This window comes from Phascolarctos cinereus, unplaced genomic scaffold (assembly GCF_003287225.1).
Source record: "Phascolarctos cinereus isolate Bilbo 61053 unplaced genomic scaffold, phaCin_HiC Scaffold_9;HRSCAF=440, whole genome shotgun sequence".
Classification (NCBI taxonomy): Eukaryota; Metazoa; Chordata; class Mammalia; order Diprotodontia; family Phascolarctidae; genus Phascolarctos; species Phascolarctos cinereus.
Window position 1 is genome coordinate 187,977,577 of NW_027556402.1, and position 17,567 is coordinate 187,995,143.

General features: G+C 39.5%; 1 protein-coding gene across 1 annotated transcript in view; it reads left to right on the forward strand.

Moving 5' to 3' along the window:
- ZBTB49 (zinc finger and BTB domain containing 49) overlaps positions 1–17,567 on the forward strand; it is a 42,048-nt gene that overhangs the window by 16,677 nt on the left and 7,804 nt on the right. The window contains exons 4-7 of the mRNA XM_020992087.2: positions 783–829; positions 10,863–10,936; positions 12,396–12,478; positions 12,573–12,734. Of these exons, the coding sequence (XP_020847746.1) occupies positions 783–829; positions 10,863–10,936; positions 12,396–12,478; positions 12,573–12,734 (366 nt within the window). The remainder of the gene's footprint in view (positions 1–782; positions 830–10,862; positions 10,937–12,395; positions 12,479–12,572; positions 12,735–17,567) is intronic.

A 17,567-nucleotide genomic window follows, 5' to 3' on the forward strand; every position in this document is an offset into this window, starting at 1 on the left:
CACAGCTATCCACACAGCATGATTTAAAATCAGTACTTTGTACCAGCAAAAGGCCACAGCTAATAATGAAAACTAAAAATAATCTGTTAATTCAGACTGAGGTCAAGGAAGCCACAATTTTTCCCCCTTACCCCAGTCTCTGGCTGGTCCATTCTCTTTTCCTTCCATGCCCCCTTCTGTCATATGCATAGAAAATGGCAGAGGTTCAGCAGCCCTAGACTTAAATGCCTATTTCACCCATTGGGTTACACCATGGGCAAGTCACTGCTCTGAGCTTGTTTCCTCATCTGTAAAATAAGGAGAATATTTATGGGATCCTCCAGGAATGGTAACAATCCAACTGTATCTGTAGATCTGTATCTAAAATGCTTTGTAAGCCTTCAAGGCCTCGAGAAAAGTCAAGTGTTTTGTTAGAAACAAATGGTAGAAGTGGAAGCGCTCATGCAAGAAGAGGTGAAGAGACTGCAAGGATAGCATGGTGGTAGGAGCACCTCCGCTTTTGGGCTCAGAATAGGGGTCCCAGGCAGAATAGCTTTGTGCTTTGTGTTAATGGGGCTTTCAATTTAATGCATGAGTTGTTTGGCTATGATAATTAGACATATTTCGGACTAGATATATTTATTTTAGAGGGAAACAACCAATTACAAAAATTTTTATTATGTTTTCCCATCAGAGATAGGTTCAGGATCGTAGTGTTACTTTTTACAAGAGCTACTTCTTCAAAGACATCACTAATTACACAGTCACTACTAACAGTTTTACATGTTCTGTTTTTGTTTTAGGTGAGAAACCTTTTGAATGTAACATTTGTGGGAAACACTTCTCCCAGGTGGGAAAAATTTTATTTATAGCTAATTACTGGAAACCTGAGTGAATTGCTTGTTTTTAGTACAAGTAAAACAATTATCTTCATAGTATTTATGAGACAAGGCTTTGCATTTTTCTTGTATAATCTTGCTTAAAGGATTTAAGAGTTAGCCAGGATAAAAAATAATTTTAAAGGGAAAAAAATTCTGTTTCCCTTTATAAGGGATAAGAGGGAAAATTTGTTCTCAAGTGAATGAACTTTTATAATACTAAGATGGGCTAGATCTTGCTCATTTTCCCTTCCCCTCTTTGCAGAGTTCCCAGTAAAACCAGTAGTGCATATACCCAAAAGCAGTTTAGGGTTGTCTTTGAAAAACAGGCATATAGCCCATTGCTGGTCCATGCTTGAACACCTTTTCAGCTTAGTGTAGAACCTGCTAGAGTTTGTGCCCTCATAGCACAGATTTCTAGCACCAGAATATCCTCTTTACTGCACAGAGGGACCCAAGGAATTTTAGAGGAGTATAGAGATATAGTTAGCTTTATTGAGCATCTCCTTGGCAGGATTGTTATGAGGATCAAATGGAATCATGTATGTAAAGCACTTTATAGACCTTAAAACACTGTGTAAATGGGAGCTCTTGTTATTTATTTTCATTCCTCTTTTTTGTAGCTAAAGGATTGAGTCTGTCATTTCACTGTAACCTCTCCTTCATCAGCACAGTACCTAATATATTTCTTTGCATTGTTGACACATCCTAAATATAGCTAATTAAATTATTATTTAATTGGTGAATCCATGTTATTCTTGTGAGCTATGACTTTTAGGTAATAGAATTATTTGTATTAAACATATCGGTGCTTCAGCAGACAAATGGGTATTGTCCCTGACAAAGTCATTTCCTTGCAACAGAGCATGCTTATGTCATAGTGTCACTGCTTAAAACAGATGTCACTGCTGAAAACATTTCATAAACTTCTCTTTGGGTATTCCTTATGAATCCTGAAGCATGTGCCTCTCAGTATGCTAGTGGCATGCATTTTGTCCTCGAAGGGTAGATGTTTTTTAAACACCCAAAAGCTATTTGCAGCCAAGTCTGGTGAATCAGGGGAGTGATTAAAAACCACTGCTGGAGGGTGCAGGGTATATGTACATTCATACACCTGACAGTAAGACTCCAGATTCCCTGCTCTATTTGTCTGTTACCACCAGCAATTCCTGTATCTTTCCTGGCCCCCAGTCTTATAACTTCCTTTCAATTAGCCCTTAATTTCTTTTATCTTTCACATCTAGGTCACTACCAAGATACTTTTTTCCTGTATAACATTACTGTTAGGATCTTTCCTCTCTTCCCTTTGGTTTCCCTTCCATAGCTGCAGAGCTCATTCATGTCCTGATCACCTTAGGCAACCATTATGGCAACAGCATTCTTTCCTACCTCTTTATTTCCAATATCATTTCATTAATATCGCTTTCCTTGAAAGACTGCCAAATGTGATTGCCTCTCACCTCAAATTAAAGCTCTGGCTTCAATTGACTCCTTAGCCAGTGACTTTTTTTAGAACAAATTAACACATATTTATTAAATAACCAACTATTCACTAAGCTCTTTTGTATGTTTGTGGGGGAATCCAGAAGAGATCCAGGTCCTAAAAGAATCTTACATTCTCCTTGAGGAGATAAGATAGAAACACTTTGACATCTCCCTGACATATGACAATTTGATCACTTCCTTTCTTCTCAGATTTCTTAATATTCCTCTATGCTGACTTCTCTTTTTCTGTCTCCTTCTTCTTTCTGTTGTCTAAACATGGATTGTATAATCATAAATTAAGAGCTATAAGGAACATTGGAGAGTTAATCTAAATATCCACGTGCACACACACACGCAAACACACCCCCCAAGACCCAGAGACGTAACAGAGCCAAGATTTGTACCTGAGTCCTCTAACTTAAACCCATTTCTGCCTCTAAGGCATTTATCAAGTTTCTGTTCTTTCATCATTTCTCCTCTCTTCTGATTTCCTCAGAAACCTACTCTGTCTCCATAATTTCAGCTGGCATTTCCAAATCTTGCTTTCATTTGAGAAATACTTATTGATCTCCTGGTATGTACAAGGAACTTTGTTAGGAGCTGGGGTAATTCCAGTTAAGACTACACAGTTCTTGCCTTCAAGAAGCTTATGATCTAGTTGGAGATAACAGTATGCAGATGACTCATACAAAACCGTGTGTGATAAGTGCTATATCAATGGTATAAAATATTGCTATAGGAATTCAGGGGAGAAAGATCTCTTTCAGCAAAGGTAATCAGAGAAAGAGTTGAACTGGGCCCTGAAGGAGAGTAGGATTTCAAAAGATGGAGAATAAAAAGGTGGTGTAAAAGTAAGCATTCTAAGGGGACTTAAATGGCTTGAACAAAGGTGTGGAGGCAAGAAAGTAGAAGGCTAGTTTGGGGAATAATGAATATGTTGGTTTAGCTAGAATATCGGAGAGTAGCACAGGTATAAAATTGGAAAGGTAAGTTGAGTGCCAGAGGAATTTGGACTGGACAGTGAAAACTTTTCTGAGCATTAGGTTGACATGACCAAAACAGAACTTTGGGAAGATCAGTCTGATGACTGATGTGCCTGATGGTGTGGAGGATACCACTTGAAATGACTCGGCGTGAAATAACAAAGGCCTGTCTTAGACAGGGACAGTGGGAATGGAAAAGAAGCTGACACCTAAGATGTTACAGATAAAGCCCTGATCACTTTCTCTAGTTCTCATCCCTCATTTTCATCTGTCTGCTGAACCTTTTCATCTGGTTGTCCTAATATTACTTCATACCTAACAAATGTGTCTAAAATCATCCTTGTCATTTTTCCCTCTCCAAGAACCCCTCTCCACCTTGATCTTTTTCCTGACTTTCCTCTTCTCTATTCTGTCAGTACTGAAGCTCAAAACCTTTTATCTTTTATTTTTTTTCACACTTGTTAGAGAGGCAGTGAGGTCTAGTCATAAGAGCACTGGATTTACAATCAGAAGACCTAGGTTTACTTCCAGACTATTATTTACTACGTGGGTGACCCCAGGTGAGTTGCTTACCTTCTCTGGGCCTCATTTACCTCTTTGCAAAATGGCTTCTAAGTTACTTTCTAGCTCTGAATTTGTGATCCTAACCTTGTTGAATTAAAACTGCATTAGGCACTGGAAGAAATCAAAAGGTAAATAAGATAAGAGTCCTTTCCCCCAAGAACCTTACAGCCTGTCAGAGGAAGAAAAATGTATGCAGAAAAATATAGTGCCATTTACAGTTTGTCAGTGTGGTGTAGAGGATGAAATGCTCCTGGAGTCAGAGTACACATCTAACCCTGGCTGTGTGACTATGGACAAGCCATGAAACTTCTGTGAACCTTGGGCAACTCTTGAAGATGCCCACTAAGTTATAGAGAGAACACAGTGTGTCTTAGTGGAAGGAGTTAGGCCCTTGTTATTCTATTCCTGTATTACCATAATAGCCTCCTAATTGGCTGCCTTCCCTCCAATCTCCTTAAGTTAAATTCAATAAAACATTTTTTTTTTAGTGCCTACAGTGTTAGAGGCTCTATGGTAGGTGCTGAGGATGCAGACACAAAAATTAAATGTCTCATCCTCCAGAAACTTGTATTCTACTGGGGAAGATACAGCATGTGTACAGATAAGCAAATGCAATTGAATGAAGGAAAAACCACTAACCACCAGGAGAATCAGGAAGGGCTTTATATGGAAATGGCCCCTGAGATGAATCTTTAAGGAAAGTAAGGGTTCTGAGAGGCAGAATTAAGAAGGAAGCACATTCTAGGTGTGGAGGCAATCTTCCTAAAGTGTAACGATCGAGTTACTTTCTCTACAAAAGCCTTAGTGAGTCTTCTTTACTTACCAAATAGAATCCCTGTGTCTGCCTGGGATTTGCTTTGGCAATTTTGTTGACTCTGGTTACTTCCTGTGCCTACAGTGTCAGTCTCTCCAGCTCCATCTGTTGATATCATACTTAACTTTCAAATCTCAGCTCAAATGCTGCCTTAATGAAATATTCTGTGATCCTTCTAGCTTGAAGTAAGCGCTTGCTCTCTCTCTCTCTCTGTCTCTCTCTCTTTTGATCTCATATCTCTTTAGACTCCTTTTATGTCCTTACCACATTTTAATTCATATTTTTTGTGTATGTGTATATGTATCTTTATCACATCTGCTACAGAATAAACTTTGTGAAGACAGAAGGTATTTAATTTGGGTTTTGTATTCCCCATAGCACCTAGCACAATGTGTGTTGTGTAACTGTGTGTTGAGGGAATGATTCAGCCAACCAAACCGTCTCTCCCCGCTTGCCTGTAGAAAGCCAGTGCTCTAGCCAGGCCAGGCCAGGTCACACCACTCACTTGCACAAGCACAGCAGATAACTTCTCTTTGCCTGACACCTTTGCCTCCCGATCGCATCATTCCCTCTGCCTGAAATGCAGACATCCTCGTGGTTCTTCCCATCAAAATTCTGTTTCTTAGATGGCAGGCAGCATAGGATACTGAAAAGAACACTGAGTCTTGGAGTCATAAAATCTGAGTTTAATTCTTGGCTCTGTCACTAACTAGGTGACATTGAACAAGTTTCTGTACATTTCTCTTTCCTCATCTGTAAAATGAGCATGAAAATACCTGTGCTATCTAACTGTAGAGGGCCATTGTGAGGAAAGTGCACTATACCGGGTAACTAGCTATAGAAATGTGAACTGCTATCTTTATTCTCCTTCAAGAGCCAGCTCAGGTATTTAAACCTACTTAACATCTCCATGACAGCCAGAGACATTTCTCAAGACATTACTTTCATGAAATGTCCTTTCAATTCTTCTCTACCTGGCCATCCCCTTCCTTTCCTTCAGATCATGTTCCAAATTCAGTTTTGTGAAGCCCTCCCAGGATAGCCTTACTGGCCTTGATACCTAAGAACATCAGGTACTATGCTAATTTGCCTGCCCTTTCTTTGTAGGGATACCTATGTATTTCTGAAGACTGTGATTTCATAGTTACACTTATTGTCTACATATCTATTTTCTTTAAATTATATCATACAATTAAATTACAGTTAAATTATACAATCCTTATAGGTACAGCTGTTAATTTTCTCATAAAGAACTGTGCATGTAATGGATAAAATAAATGTGGTCATCTAATAATCAATTTCTTAAGAACTTAACCAGAACAGTCTTTTATGGATTAAAGTAAATCTGTATGAACTTAATGGATTTAAAGACTCCCTCGTGATTAGCATGAAGGCTTGCTATGGTAGCAATGACTTAGAATGGATTCTGGCTGCATTGCTAAATTTAAAGGTAGAAAAATGGCTTTATTGGTAAGATCCTAATTGTTTTTTTGGAAGTTGTTTTAAAATTCTAATTTTGTTTTACTTGAAGATCTGGAGTTTTTAGTTAACCACAAAGTCATTATATGATGCAGCTGGCACAATCTTTGGCATCATAGAATTATGGAATTAGGAGAGACCACAGAGGTTATCTAGTACAGCCCATATTTGAAACATGAATTGCTACTATAACATCCATAACAAGTAGTCATTCAGCTTCTACTTGAAATCCTTCAGTGATGGGAAACTCATTATGCATTGAGGTAGTCCATTTTGTTTTGGGATGGTGCTTATTATTAGAACATTTTCCCCTAACTTGAGAAAAGATATGTCCCTTACCATCAACTCATTGTTCCTGCTCTACTCTCAGTGGCTCAAACAGCAAGTTTAATCCCTTCATTAGTTGATATAATGTCCGTTTCACAGGAGCTAATAATAATCCCGTTTCATTCTGGCCAGGTCATATCTGCAGTATAGTCTTTAGTTATGGGTAACGTATGTTATGGGCAGCTATGTGGTACAGTGTATAGAGTGGTGGGCCTCGAGTCAAGAAGACTCATCTTTGTGAGTTCAAATCTGGCCTCAGACACATACCAGCTGTGTGACCCTAGGCAAGTACTAAACCCTGTTTGCCTCAGTTTCCTCATCTGTAAAATGAGCTGGAGAAAGAAATGGCAAACCATTCTAGTATCTTTACCAAGACAACTCCAAATGGGGTCATGGAGAGTTAGACATGACTGAAATGGCTGAACAACAACAACCATATTTTAAGAGGGACATTAGCAAATGGGAGTTTGCCATTAAGGGATGATGGCCGTAATGGCACATCAGGAACAGACGAAATAGCTGTTTATATTTAGCCTGGACAAGAGGGGACTAATGAGAGACAAGAGAGCTGTCTTTGCGTATTTGCAGAGCTGCCATCTTTCAAAGGGAGTTGTTTGTGTGTCGTTGTAGAGGGTAAAACTAATACCATTGGGTGGAAGTTGCAGGAAGGCAAGTTACCTGTTAGAAAGTTACAGTAACGGTTCTTGCATTGGCTAAGTGTTCACCTCTGAGGTCCCTTCCAACTCCTAAGATGATAGGATTTTTATGTTGACTAACCTTTCAATGTGGCAGAGAGGTGACTATGGTTTTTCAAAAATTATAAAGACAAAACACAAGTCCTGAAAGATGCTCCCAAGCTAGAAATGTTCCGTTTTAGGTCCAGTGATGTACGGCCACTCTGTTGTCGGAGAACAGCCCAGATGTGCTTAGAGATGCTCCCCAAGTTGGCTGCAGCTTCAGGATGGTTTTAGCCACAGTAACTTTGGAAGACTAAAGTCCTAGAGGGCTTATTATCAGCATCAGTGGAGGGAACGTCCACACTAATGAAATTCCAGAATCTTGGAGCACTCAAGTATAAAATCTGTGCACTAAGGAAGTAATGTAGCAATACAATTGGTATGTGATATAGCTGTAGGGATAATTTTCACAAATTAAGAAAATTCATAATAAATTTCCAGTATTAAATAGCTAAGAAAAATTAAGCCCTTTTGATATTATCATGTTACAATTTTAAATGGAAGATGTGGGTTTTTTAATCAATTGTTATATAATTTATTTAAGAGAAAAAGACAGTTAAAAACAAATCAAAAGATTCAATAAAACCATAGCAGATTTCATAATTTTATGTTATAATTTTTGGCTTTCAAAATACAGGGTAATATAAAATAATAGCTGACCAGATGGCGCTTCATAGATAGTTATAATTGCTTAATTTTTTCTTAAATTTAATACAAAAAAGATTGATCTTCCAGATGTAATATCACATCCTCTTACTAATAGAAACTCATTAAATGTTCTGTTTCCAGACAAACGACGTATTTTTGTAAAGATTCCTTGTAATACTGTTCTATGCAGGCCAGCTATATTTTTTCACAAAACACATTTCCTGGCATTTATAAAAATTACATACTCTGATTATGTGTTGATGGGACAACAACTTAACCTTTCAGTGCCTACTTCCAGACTACCCTTTAACTACAAAGCCATTAATAGCTTGTCAGTCTGTACTGATAGAGGAAGTTTCCACATTTGGAGCTTCCCATACCAATGGAATCAGAGGTCCAGACTCCTCTCCTCTCCAAAAAGCATCTTACAGAATTTTATCGAGTTTTATATACATTACATAATATTTAAGTATTTTTTAAAAATGTGTGCATGTCCACTCAGAGTAAATTTAGACTTTTTTTGCTAACATTTAACATACATATGAATTGTATACGTATCTTTAACGAACATTACAGTTGAAACAGACTCTTTGTGGCTATTGTTCCACTGTCCACTTATTGTGAATCATCTCTGGTAATAACTACCTGCGCATTATGACTTCTGGATTCTGTTTTTCCGGTTGATTTCTCAGCAACAGAATAGTAATTTTAAAATTTTTTTAAAATGGGAAGATGATCCATTCAGAACACTTTCTTTGCTAAATTATGACAGTTGTGTGCCAAGACAAGATATCTTTTTGAAGTCATTTAAATTGTGATTAGAGGCAAAAAAGAGGTGCAGCGTGTTTTTTTGTTTGTTTTTTGGTTTTGGTTTTTTTACTCTTGATACCATTGTAGTATTGTTTTTACTGTATTTTTTGCAATTTAATGTTGATTTTTACGTGAACATTATTATCTCCACTGACTTGAATTATACTTTGTAACATTTCTGGGGGAACAAATATAAATAGCTGCATGGCTGATTAACTGCCATTTTGTAGATTAGTAGAAAAGTTAAAATGATAAACCCATCTAATGGAACTAACTGCGCTTATCAAGGAAATATTATGTTAAAATTAAAGTAGCTTCTTTTATTAAAAATATCCTATTAGAGAAAAAAGTTGAAATGCCACTTAGGAATCTAGAACTATGTAGTCTCAGATGGAAGAGATTCAAGAGTCATTGTAGCATCTGACCCCTACTCGCTCTTTACAGTATGCCTGACAATTGGCTGCCCAGCCTCTGCACAGACACCTCCACTGCCTCCTGAGGGAGTCCATTCCATTTGGGGGGCTGCTCGAACTGTTAGCTAGTTCTGTGATGTTGGCTTGAAATTTGCCTCCCTCAATCTGCCCACTAATCCTAATTCTGTCATCTGGAGCCAAGCAAAAGATGTTTAATCTGTCCTCCACAAGACAGCCCTTCAGGTACCTGAAGTTAGCTCCCCCAAGTTCTCCCTTGCAGGCTAAACAGCTCCAGTTCCTTTCTCCAAAGAGTATATGACATCATTTACCTTCACCCTCCTGGTTATGCAGACCCTTTTAAAATATTACTCAGAACTAAGCACGACATTCCAGATGTGGTCTGATGAGGCATTCTGTCTCTCCTCTCTTTATTTTCCCCTCCCCTGTGCTTGCGCCTCAGAGAAATAGAGGTTTCTTTGTTTCTCTTACCCAGAGTGGAAATAGATTTCTAGCTCATACTTCAACTGTATACGTCCAAAATCAAACTCTTCTCCCCACCCCCAGCCAAATCTGTACCTCCCTCTGTCTGTCTCTCTCTCTCTCTCTCTCTCTCTCTCTCTCTCTCTCTCTCTCTCTCTCTCTCTCTCTCTTCTCTCTCTGTCTCTGTCTCTCTCTCATTATCATCACCGTCCTTCCAGGCTTATTATCTCATTCATCTTTTCACTCCTCCGTCTCTCTCAGAGCATACATTCAACTGGTAATCAAGTGTTGTTATATCTTACTCCATACTGTTTATTATATTTGTCCCGTCCTTACAGCTGCCACTGAAATTAATCTGATACAAGCCCTTATCTCTTCTCTCCTACACAATTGTAGTGGTTTCCTTACTGGTGTTCCTGCTTCTACTCTGTCTCCTCTCCAATCCGTCCTTTACAGTTTTGCTCATATAATGTACCAGGAATGCTCTTTACTATTCAGAATTGTTCAATGGTTCCTCACTGTGTGTTTAACGTATGAACTAATCCTAACATTCAGAGATGCCCATGACAGTGCTTTACCTACCTTTTCCACTCAGTCTCATCCTCACGTGTACTCTAGGCTCCGGCCAGACTGGATTTTATTCTCTTTTCTTGTCGTGCCTTTCCCCATGTGACCCTTTGTTCGTACCATTACCTAATGCTACAGTGGACCCCTTCCTTCCAGTACAAAAAAAAAACAAAACCGTAAAACAAACAAACTTCATCTGTTGAAGTGCCTCCCCCCTTTCAGGTCCCCAGCTTAGCTTTCACCTTTTTAAATGGGCTTTGTCTCTTTTCTCAGATTTCTAATAAAACTTTACATAAGCCTGTCCTTTGCACTTCTCACTGCCTCTTGTTTCATATTTTTTTTATCACATTATATTGTAAGCCCCTTGACAGCAGGGTCTTTGTATCTATAGATCCCCAGTATTTCATACATTGCCATATACTTTAGGCAAGGAGTTACTTTGCAAAATTTTGACCAAGTATCAAGAATCTAACTTATGCCACTTGTTTAGCAAGTTAATGAGTTACTGCTACTCCAGTAGAATTTATACTGCTCTTTGGTAATTGCAGCAAGGGACCTTTCTCAATTTCTGTGTTTAGGCCATAATTTAGACTAGAAGCTAGAGCTGACATTTTGATTTTTTTTTTCCATCATCAATTGTAAGTATCCTTCTGAATTCATGGAGTCCTTCTAAAACTCTTGCATTCTTTTCTTTGCAGGCAGGTAATCTACAGACTCATCTACGTCGGCATTCTGGCGAAAAGCCCTACATCTGTGAAATCTGTGGGAAAAGGTTGGTGCTGGATTTATTCCTATGCATATACAAAAATATACTCTTTAAGCATAGGTTGTATTCCCGTGAAAACCAACATATGAGCTTATTCCATTTAATATCCTTACTTGGTTCCCTTAAAATATGATGTTTGATGAAAAAAATGTTAGTAAGAAGGGGCAAGTTCCATAGGAACAGTGTTAAAAATGTCTTCCTATATAGAGGGTTAATATAAGATTCATCTTTATGAACAATGTATTTGTTTCTTTTGTGAAATTATGTAAATGTAAATATTATTCCTGTTTATGAGAAGCAATAGGTCATAGACACTGAGAACTGGCATTAGAGCCAGGAAGACCTGGGTTCAAGTCCAGCCTTTGATACATTCTGGCTTTGTGACCCTAAGCATGACGCTTCTTCTCTCAGGGCTCTAAGCAACTCTTGCATTTAATTAAATTTGTATATATTTTCTTATTAGAAAACCAAAAGTAGTATATCCTAACAAAATTTTTTTTTGTCTTAGCCCCTCTAAAACTCGCAACCAAATTCAGTACCCAATTGTAATAGTTTATTCATAGAATCATAGGATGTTAGAGGTGGAATATGTAATCCAAATGTCTCATTTTAAAGGTTAGGAAATAAGTCCCAAAGAAGGGAAGTGACTTGCCCAGTAAGGTTCTTTTTTCTATTTAAAAATTAATTTTCATTTTTCTTTTAGGAAAGGCACTTTATATAATGATAAATGTTACAACATCTGGTTCTATACCTTATAAAATTAGATAAAAAACATTTATCAGAGCTCGGTCTAGAACTTAGCCCCTTGCCATTTCCTCGTCGCTGTGCGTTGCCTCACGTCTCGGACTCCTAGCAGGATCTGCTTTTATTTACTTCCTTTAGATCAGGCCTGCACAACCGGCAGCCTGCCAAAGGATTTCAGGCAGTCCTCAAAAAATGTGGAGGAAAACATCCTCCACGCTTTTCGAGGGTTGCCCAAAATCTTTTGGCGTGCCCCCGGGCCACTTAGAGCCTGCAGGCCACAGATTGTGCAGCCTGCTTTAGCTCCTCTCTGTTCTATTTTATTTCTGAATATATTATTTTATACTGCATTTTGACCCGTAAAATTCTTGAAGTTCTTTGAAAAATAATTTATGTAATCAATATTATTATTTATAGTTAATAAGAATAAAACCACTGGCATAATGATGATCAATAGTAAAATGCTTGGTTCTGTAGTCTGTAAAACAGGGTAAGAAAGATTTATGAAACAGTTCTTTTCTTTGTAATGCCTGCCTACATCAAGTCCTAATTTCTTTTTTAAAAGCCAGTTTTAGAATAGGTACTTTAGATAAAGATGGACTACACACTCTTGATCACAGTCTGATTAAGAATTCAGTACATCCTCTCCCTCAGTGACACGCACTTATGAAGATTCATAGTAGTGTTGAAACACCCTTAATTGAATTTTCATATTCCATTACAGATTTGCAGCCTCTGGTGATGTCCAACGGCACATTATTATTCACTCAGGAGAAAAACCACATTTGTGCGACATCTGTGGTCGAGGTAGTACCAGAATTTTCACTGTTCTCTCTGAAAGATTTCTGATTAAAATGCAAAGGGTCCATCTTGAGCTCATTCCTGTTGCATCCTTTTTTAGGGTTTAGTAACTTTAGCAATTTAAAGGAACACAAAAAGACTCACACCGCTGATAAAGTCTTCACCTGTGACGAATGCGGGAAATCTTTTAACATGCAACGCAAATTGGTCAAGCACAGGATCAGGCACACTGGCGAACGACCGTACAGCTGCTCGGCGTGTGGTGAGTACTGCCGTTCCGGTCAGGCGGCGTGCATACGCACAGGCTTTTCCCTGAGGCTCAAGTCACCTTCGTGGTTCAGGAGAGTGAACGCCGCACTGGGAGTCCGGAGTGCTGTGTTTTTTTCTGAGTCCTGACACTGACTTTGTGATACTGGTCAAGTCACTTGACTTCTCACTCTCAGTTTGTCATCTAGAAAAATAGAATAAACACTGCCTCTTTCTCAGTACTTTATTTGGACTGTTGTAAGGATTAAATGAGATCATGTATATGAGAACTCTCCACAAACGTTAGATGTTACTATGTGGAAGTAAATAATTACTTAGCAATTTGATAAGAGAATATTAGCTTCTTGTGTCTAAACTAATGTTTTATTTCTACCAGGCCTGTAATTTCCTAGTATGGGAGGCAGCTGGTGGTGGATATAGGGCTGGGTCTGGAGTCAGGACGGCCTGAGTTCAAATCCAGCCTCATATACGTCCTAGTTGTGTGGCCCTGGGCAGGTCATTTAACTGCTCATTGCCTGACAAAAGGATCCACCAGAGAAGGAAATGGCAAACCACTCCAGTGTCTTTGCCAAGAAAACCCCACGGACGGTTATGGTTTGTGGGCCACAAAGTCGGACCCCACTGAGCCACTAAACAACAGCAGATTCCCTAGTCTTGAGTGTGCTACCTGAGTGGAGATCCCTCCACCAATGCAGGTGAACGTTTTCTCTCCAAATTACAGACATAGAGGATTGTCTGGGGCCCTGAGAGGTTGATTGGCAAGAATAATAGTGATGATAGTGGATTGTCACATTTATATAGTGCTTTAAGGTTGGCAAGTGCTGCATACGTGTATTTGTGTGTGTGTGTGTGTGTGTGTGTGTGTGTCTCTGCTTTCATTGCTGTATGTGCATACACAGACAGTTCTTACTTTATGTAAATTTGCATTATGAATCTTTAACTTTACATAAAGAATTCTGGTTTATGTGTTTATTTATTTTTTTGGCAGTAGGGGTTAGGTGACTTGCCCAGGCTCACACAGCTAGTAAGTGTCAAGTGTTTGGTCTGAGGCCGCATTTGAACTCAGGTCCTCCTGACTTCAGGGCTGGTGTTTTATCCACTGTGCCACCTAGCTGCCCCCCCCCCATAAAGAATTCTGAAAGAAATCCACATCCCAAAAAAACACCTATGTTAACTTTACAGTATAGTACTATGCTCTCTCTTGCTCTCTGCTTCTGCCCCTTACCTCAGCTGTCTGTGACCTCCCTTCCCCCCCAAAAAAAAAGTCCAAGTGAAAGCAAAAGAATGAACACTAGGAGAGGTGCAGAGCTCAGAGAGAAAATCTTAGCCCTGTTCCTCCCGCCCATGTGTCTATCTTCTGTCCATCTGCTCTCGGACCTGTCCTCAGCCCCCACGTGTTCCCCATCCTTTCCTGCCTGTGTCTGGGTGTGGTCTCCCAAGTGTTTGTACGACTCCCACCCCCCAAAATGTTCTTTTCAGTTCCAGTCAGGCCCCCTATGGCTGCCCCTCCCCACCCCCGCATGTTCCTCTTCCTGCTCTCACTTCTCTATCCCTGGCCCCCACGTGGCCTTGAACCCCGTGCCAGCCCCCTCCCTCCATAGGCCCCCTTCCTGCCTCCCTTCTCACCCTTCGTTGTGTCTATGGGCAAACTTGCATTTGTAAAAATTGCCTTATGTAGAATGATCCACTTAACATAAAGTGAGAAATGTCTGTATATACATTAAATCTCATTGTATTCTCATAGTACTCCTGTAAGGTAAGTGTTATTATTGCCCAGAGTTATCCGATCATTAGTGTCAGAAATTAATTTAATGCCATGGATTAAATGAATGGAAATGTAAAAAAGTTGCCTTTTAGGTGGTGATACCTCTAGGGACTTTTGGTTTCCTTATCTTTTTCCTTGCTACCTCTTACTTTTTTTCTTCCTTCCCCACCCCTGATAAACCTTGTCATTGCCATAGGTATGTCCTTAAGAGGAAGAGTTTGGAGCCAGAAGTTTTAGAAACTGCATAGGCAGAAGAGGGGAGGGCAGTGGTTGCATCCTGAGTAGAGAAGTCCTCTTGGGCTAGAGAGAGACAAAGGGTTGAGGCCAAAGCTAAGGCTATAGGACAAGTGGTGTGCTGTCCAGGAAGAAGGAATTGGAGCCGAAGAAAGATGGCTAGTCTACGGCTGGAAAGTAGGATGAAGTGTACAAACTAGGTAACCTTGGCCTCGTCAGAGGGCCTCAGTTTCAGTGAACAGTCTAGATTCATGCTTGGAGTTGCTGGAAGATAGGAACTCTTATCCTTCTCCCAATATTTCTTATACCCTTCCTCTCAGAGGCAACTATGTCACAGTGGATAGAGGGCTGAAACTGGAGTCAGGAAGCCCTGAGCTGGAATTCTGCCCTAGACATTTAGTAGCTCTGTGACCCTAGGCAAGTTACTTAACCTTTTTCTGCCTCAGTTTCCTCATCTGTAAAATGGGGATTATAGCATCTTCATTATAGGGTTGTAATGAAGATTAAATGAGATATGTAATGTGTTTTGCAGATCTCAAAACTATATAAATATAGGGGCAGCTAGGTGGTACAGTGGATAGAGCACCGGCCCTGAAGTCAGGAGTACCTGAGTTCAAATCCGGTCTCAGACCAAACATTTGACACTTACCAGCTGTGTGACCCTGGGCAAGTCACTTAACCCCAACTGCTTTAAAAAAAAAAAAAGAAAAAACTATATAAATATTAGCTATTATAATAACTCCCCGTCCCATAGGTTCTCAATAAATGCTTGACTTCTCTCAATACTCCTTTATAGCAAATTAGCCAAATTTTCACAATGCAAAGACACTGAGTCCAGACTGAAAGTGGGGCCTTTGGGCATTTTAATTTGGTTTCCAGTATAATCTATCCCACTTTGTAATACTTAAATCTGCTTTGGAATAATCTCCTGCACAGGCTAGAGCCACTTGGCAGGGATGTAGCCACCCATGTGTTTCAGTGGCCATGGTGTCTCATCCTGCTCTCCTGCCTCTCCCCATTCCTTCTGTACTGCCTTTCAGTCGTTATTCCTTTGCTTCCCTGTTTTCCTACTCTTTTCCTTCTTCCTCTAGTTCCTTCCCTCTGCTTCTGTTTTCCTTTCTCTGTTCCTTCTTCAAGATTTAAATTTGCTAATTAAATGAAACACAAAAAACACACTCCTGGTTTTCTTCAAGGAAGTATTGTTGTTGTTTGTCCTTCTTTCTCGAAGAGGACTATGACATCTCCTGTTTGGTAAGGTGAGGCAATGCAGCTGGCTTTTTTCTTGAAATAAAGGCAAAATTTCCTAATCAGGTATATGCCTAATGAATCATCTCGATTCCATTTTATCTTCTCTTTTTAGGACTCCCCATTCTTATCTCTCTGATCATCAGGTGCAAAGCTACAAATAAGCCTCTCAGTAATGACTTCTGAGAGAATTTTCTTTTCAAGCTTCCCTACCACCTCTGTACAGAGCTCAGAATTTTCACTGAAATTACGTATTTTTTCTTCATATTGCTTATACTGTAATTCAGCTGGCACCTTCTAGAAATGAACTGTCTCACATAAAGGCATTTTCTGGCCAACTGAAACATACCCGTATTAAATGCCAAAACCTTGGTTATTTTAGCTTTCTTTGAAATTTCTTCTTAAGATGTAATAGATTCTTTCCAACTTCCTTAAGCAGAGGATTTGGAGTGGGGAGCCAAACCAATGATTTCATTCAGTGTACATCACCCCTGATGTAGAAACTCCCTCTGATGCAGGTCTGCAGGTCCTGTTTGCTTAAAGCCTTCGAGAGCTGCCTGGGGCATGGGAAATGAAGTGACTTGTCCAGGGTCACACAAGCAGCTTATATCAGACAGGACTTGAAACCAGATCTTCCTGACCCAAGGCTGGTCTTCTGCCAATGACAATCCATCTGTTTCTCAAACAGAAGATACTGAACAAAAGGCAGCCTTACCTTGATGACCGAAGATCTTTATGAACACTAGATACTGTTTTAGTTTATGAAACTATCGTGTCTCAGAGGCCATTGAGGTGTGCCAGGCTAACCATCCCCAGAGTAAATGACTCCAGATTACTTGGCTTTTGGGGGTTTGTAGTTTTATTGCCACTTCTTCCATCTGTCAGTGCTCGTGTCTCTTAACAGTTCACCCTGCCTCTTTGTAATTTGCCATTTCTAATCATATATGGGCTGAGAAGTTAGGGATCCTAAAATAAGACTGAATATGTACTGAATGAATAAAATTCACAAGTTTTAGAACATAAATTTTGTGACATCTGTTTTAGCACATCAGAAGAGCTTTCTTTTTTTTTTTTTAAACATTTTATGCTCTTGACTGTTTTGGATAATTGAGATTGACTGATAAGCAGCCTCCAGATAAAGGAGGTTTTATACACATTAGACATGCTGAAGGTTGCTCTGCTCATTGGAAAGAACATTTTTCCATGAGACACCCCAACTTCTCATGCCAATCTTGCCACTGATTTGCCTGTTTGGCCTGGGTAAGTCACTTCCCATTACTTTTTCTTCATCTGGGAAAGCATAGGGATTTTTTGGAAACAACAGTCCAGCTTGGTTGGAGTGTGTAGTACAGTCTAGAAGATGTGATGGGGAAGTTATCATAGGGCCTGATTATGGAGGGCCTTTATCCACAATCTGAAGTTTAATCAGTAAGGGAATAGGGATCTTTGAAGGCTTTTTTTTTCTAGCTGTGTGACCCTGGGCAAAATCACTGTTAACCTCTCTCTGCCTCAGTTTCCTAACCTATGAGATGGGGACTATGATAGCATACCTCCCAGCATGTTTGTGAGGATCACACTTATAAA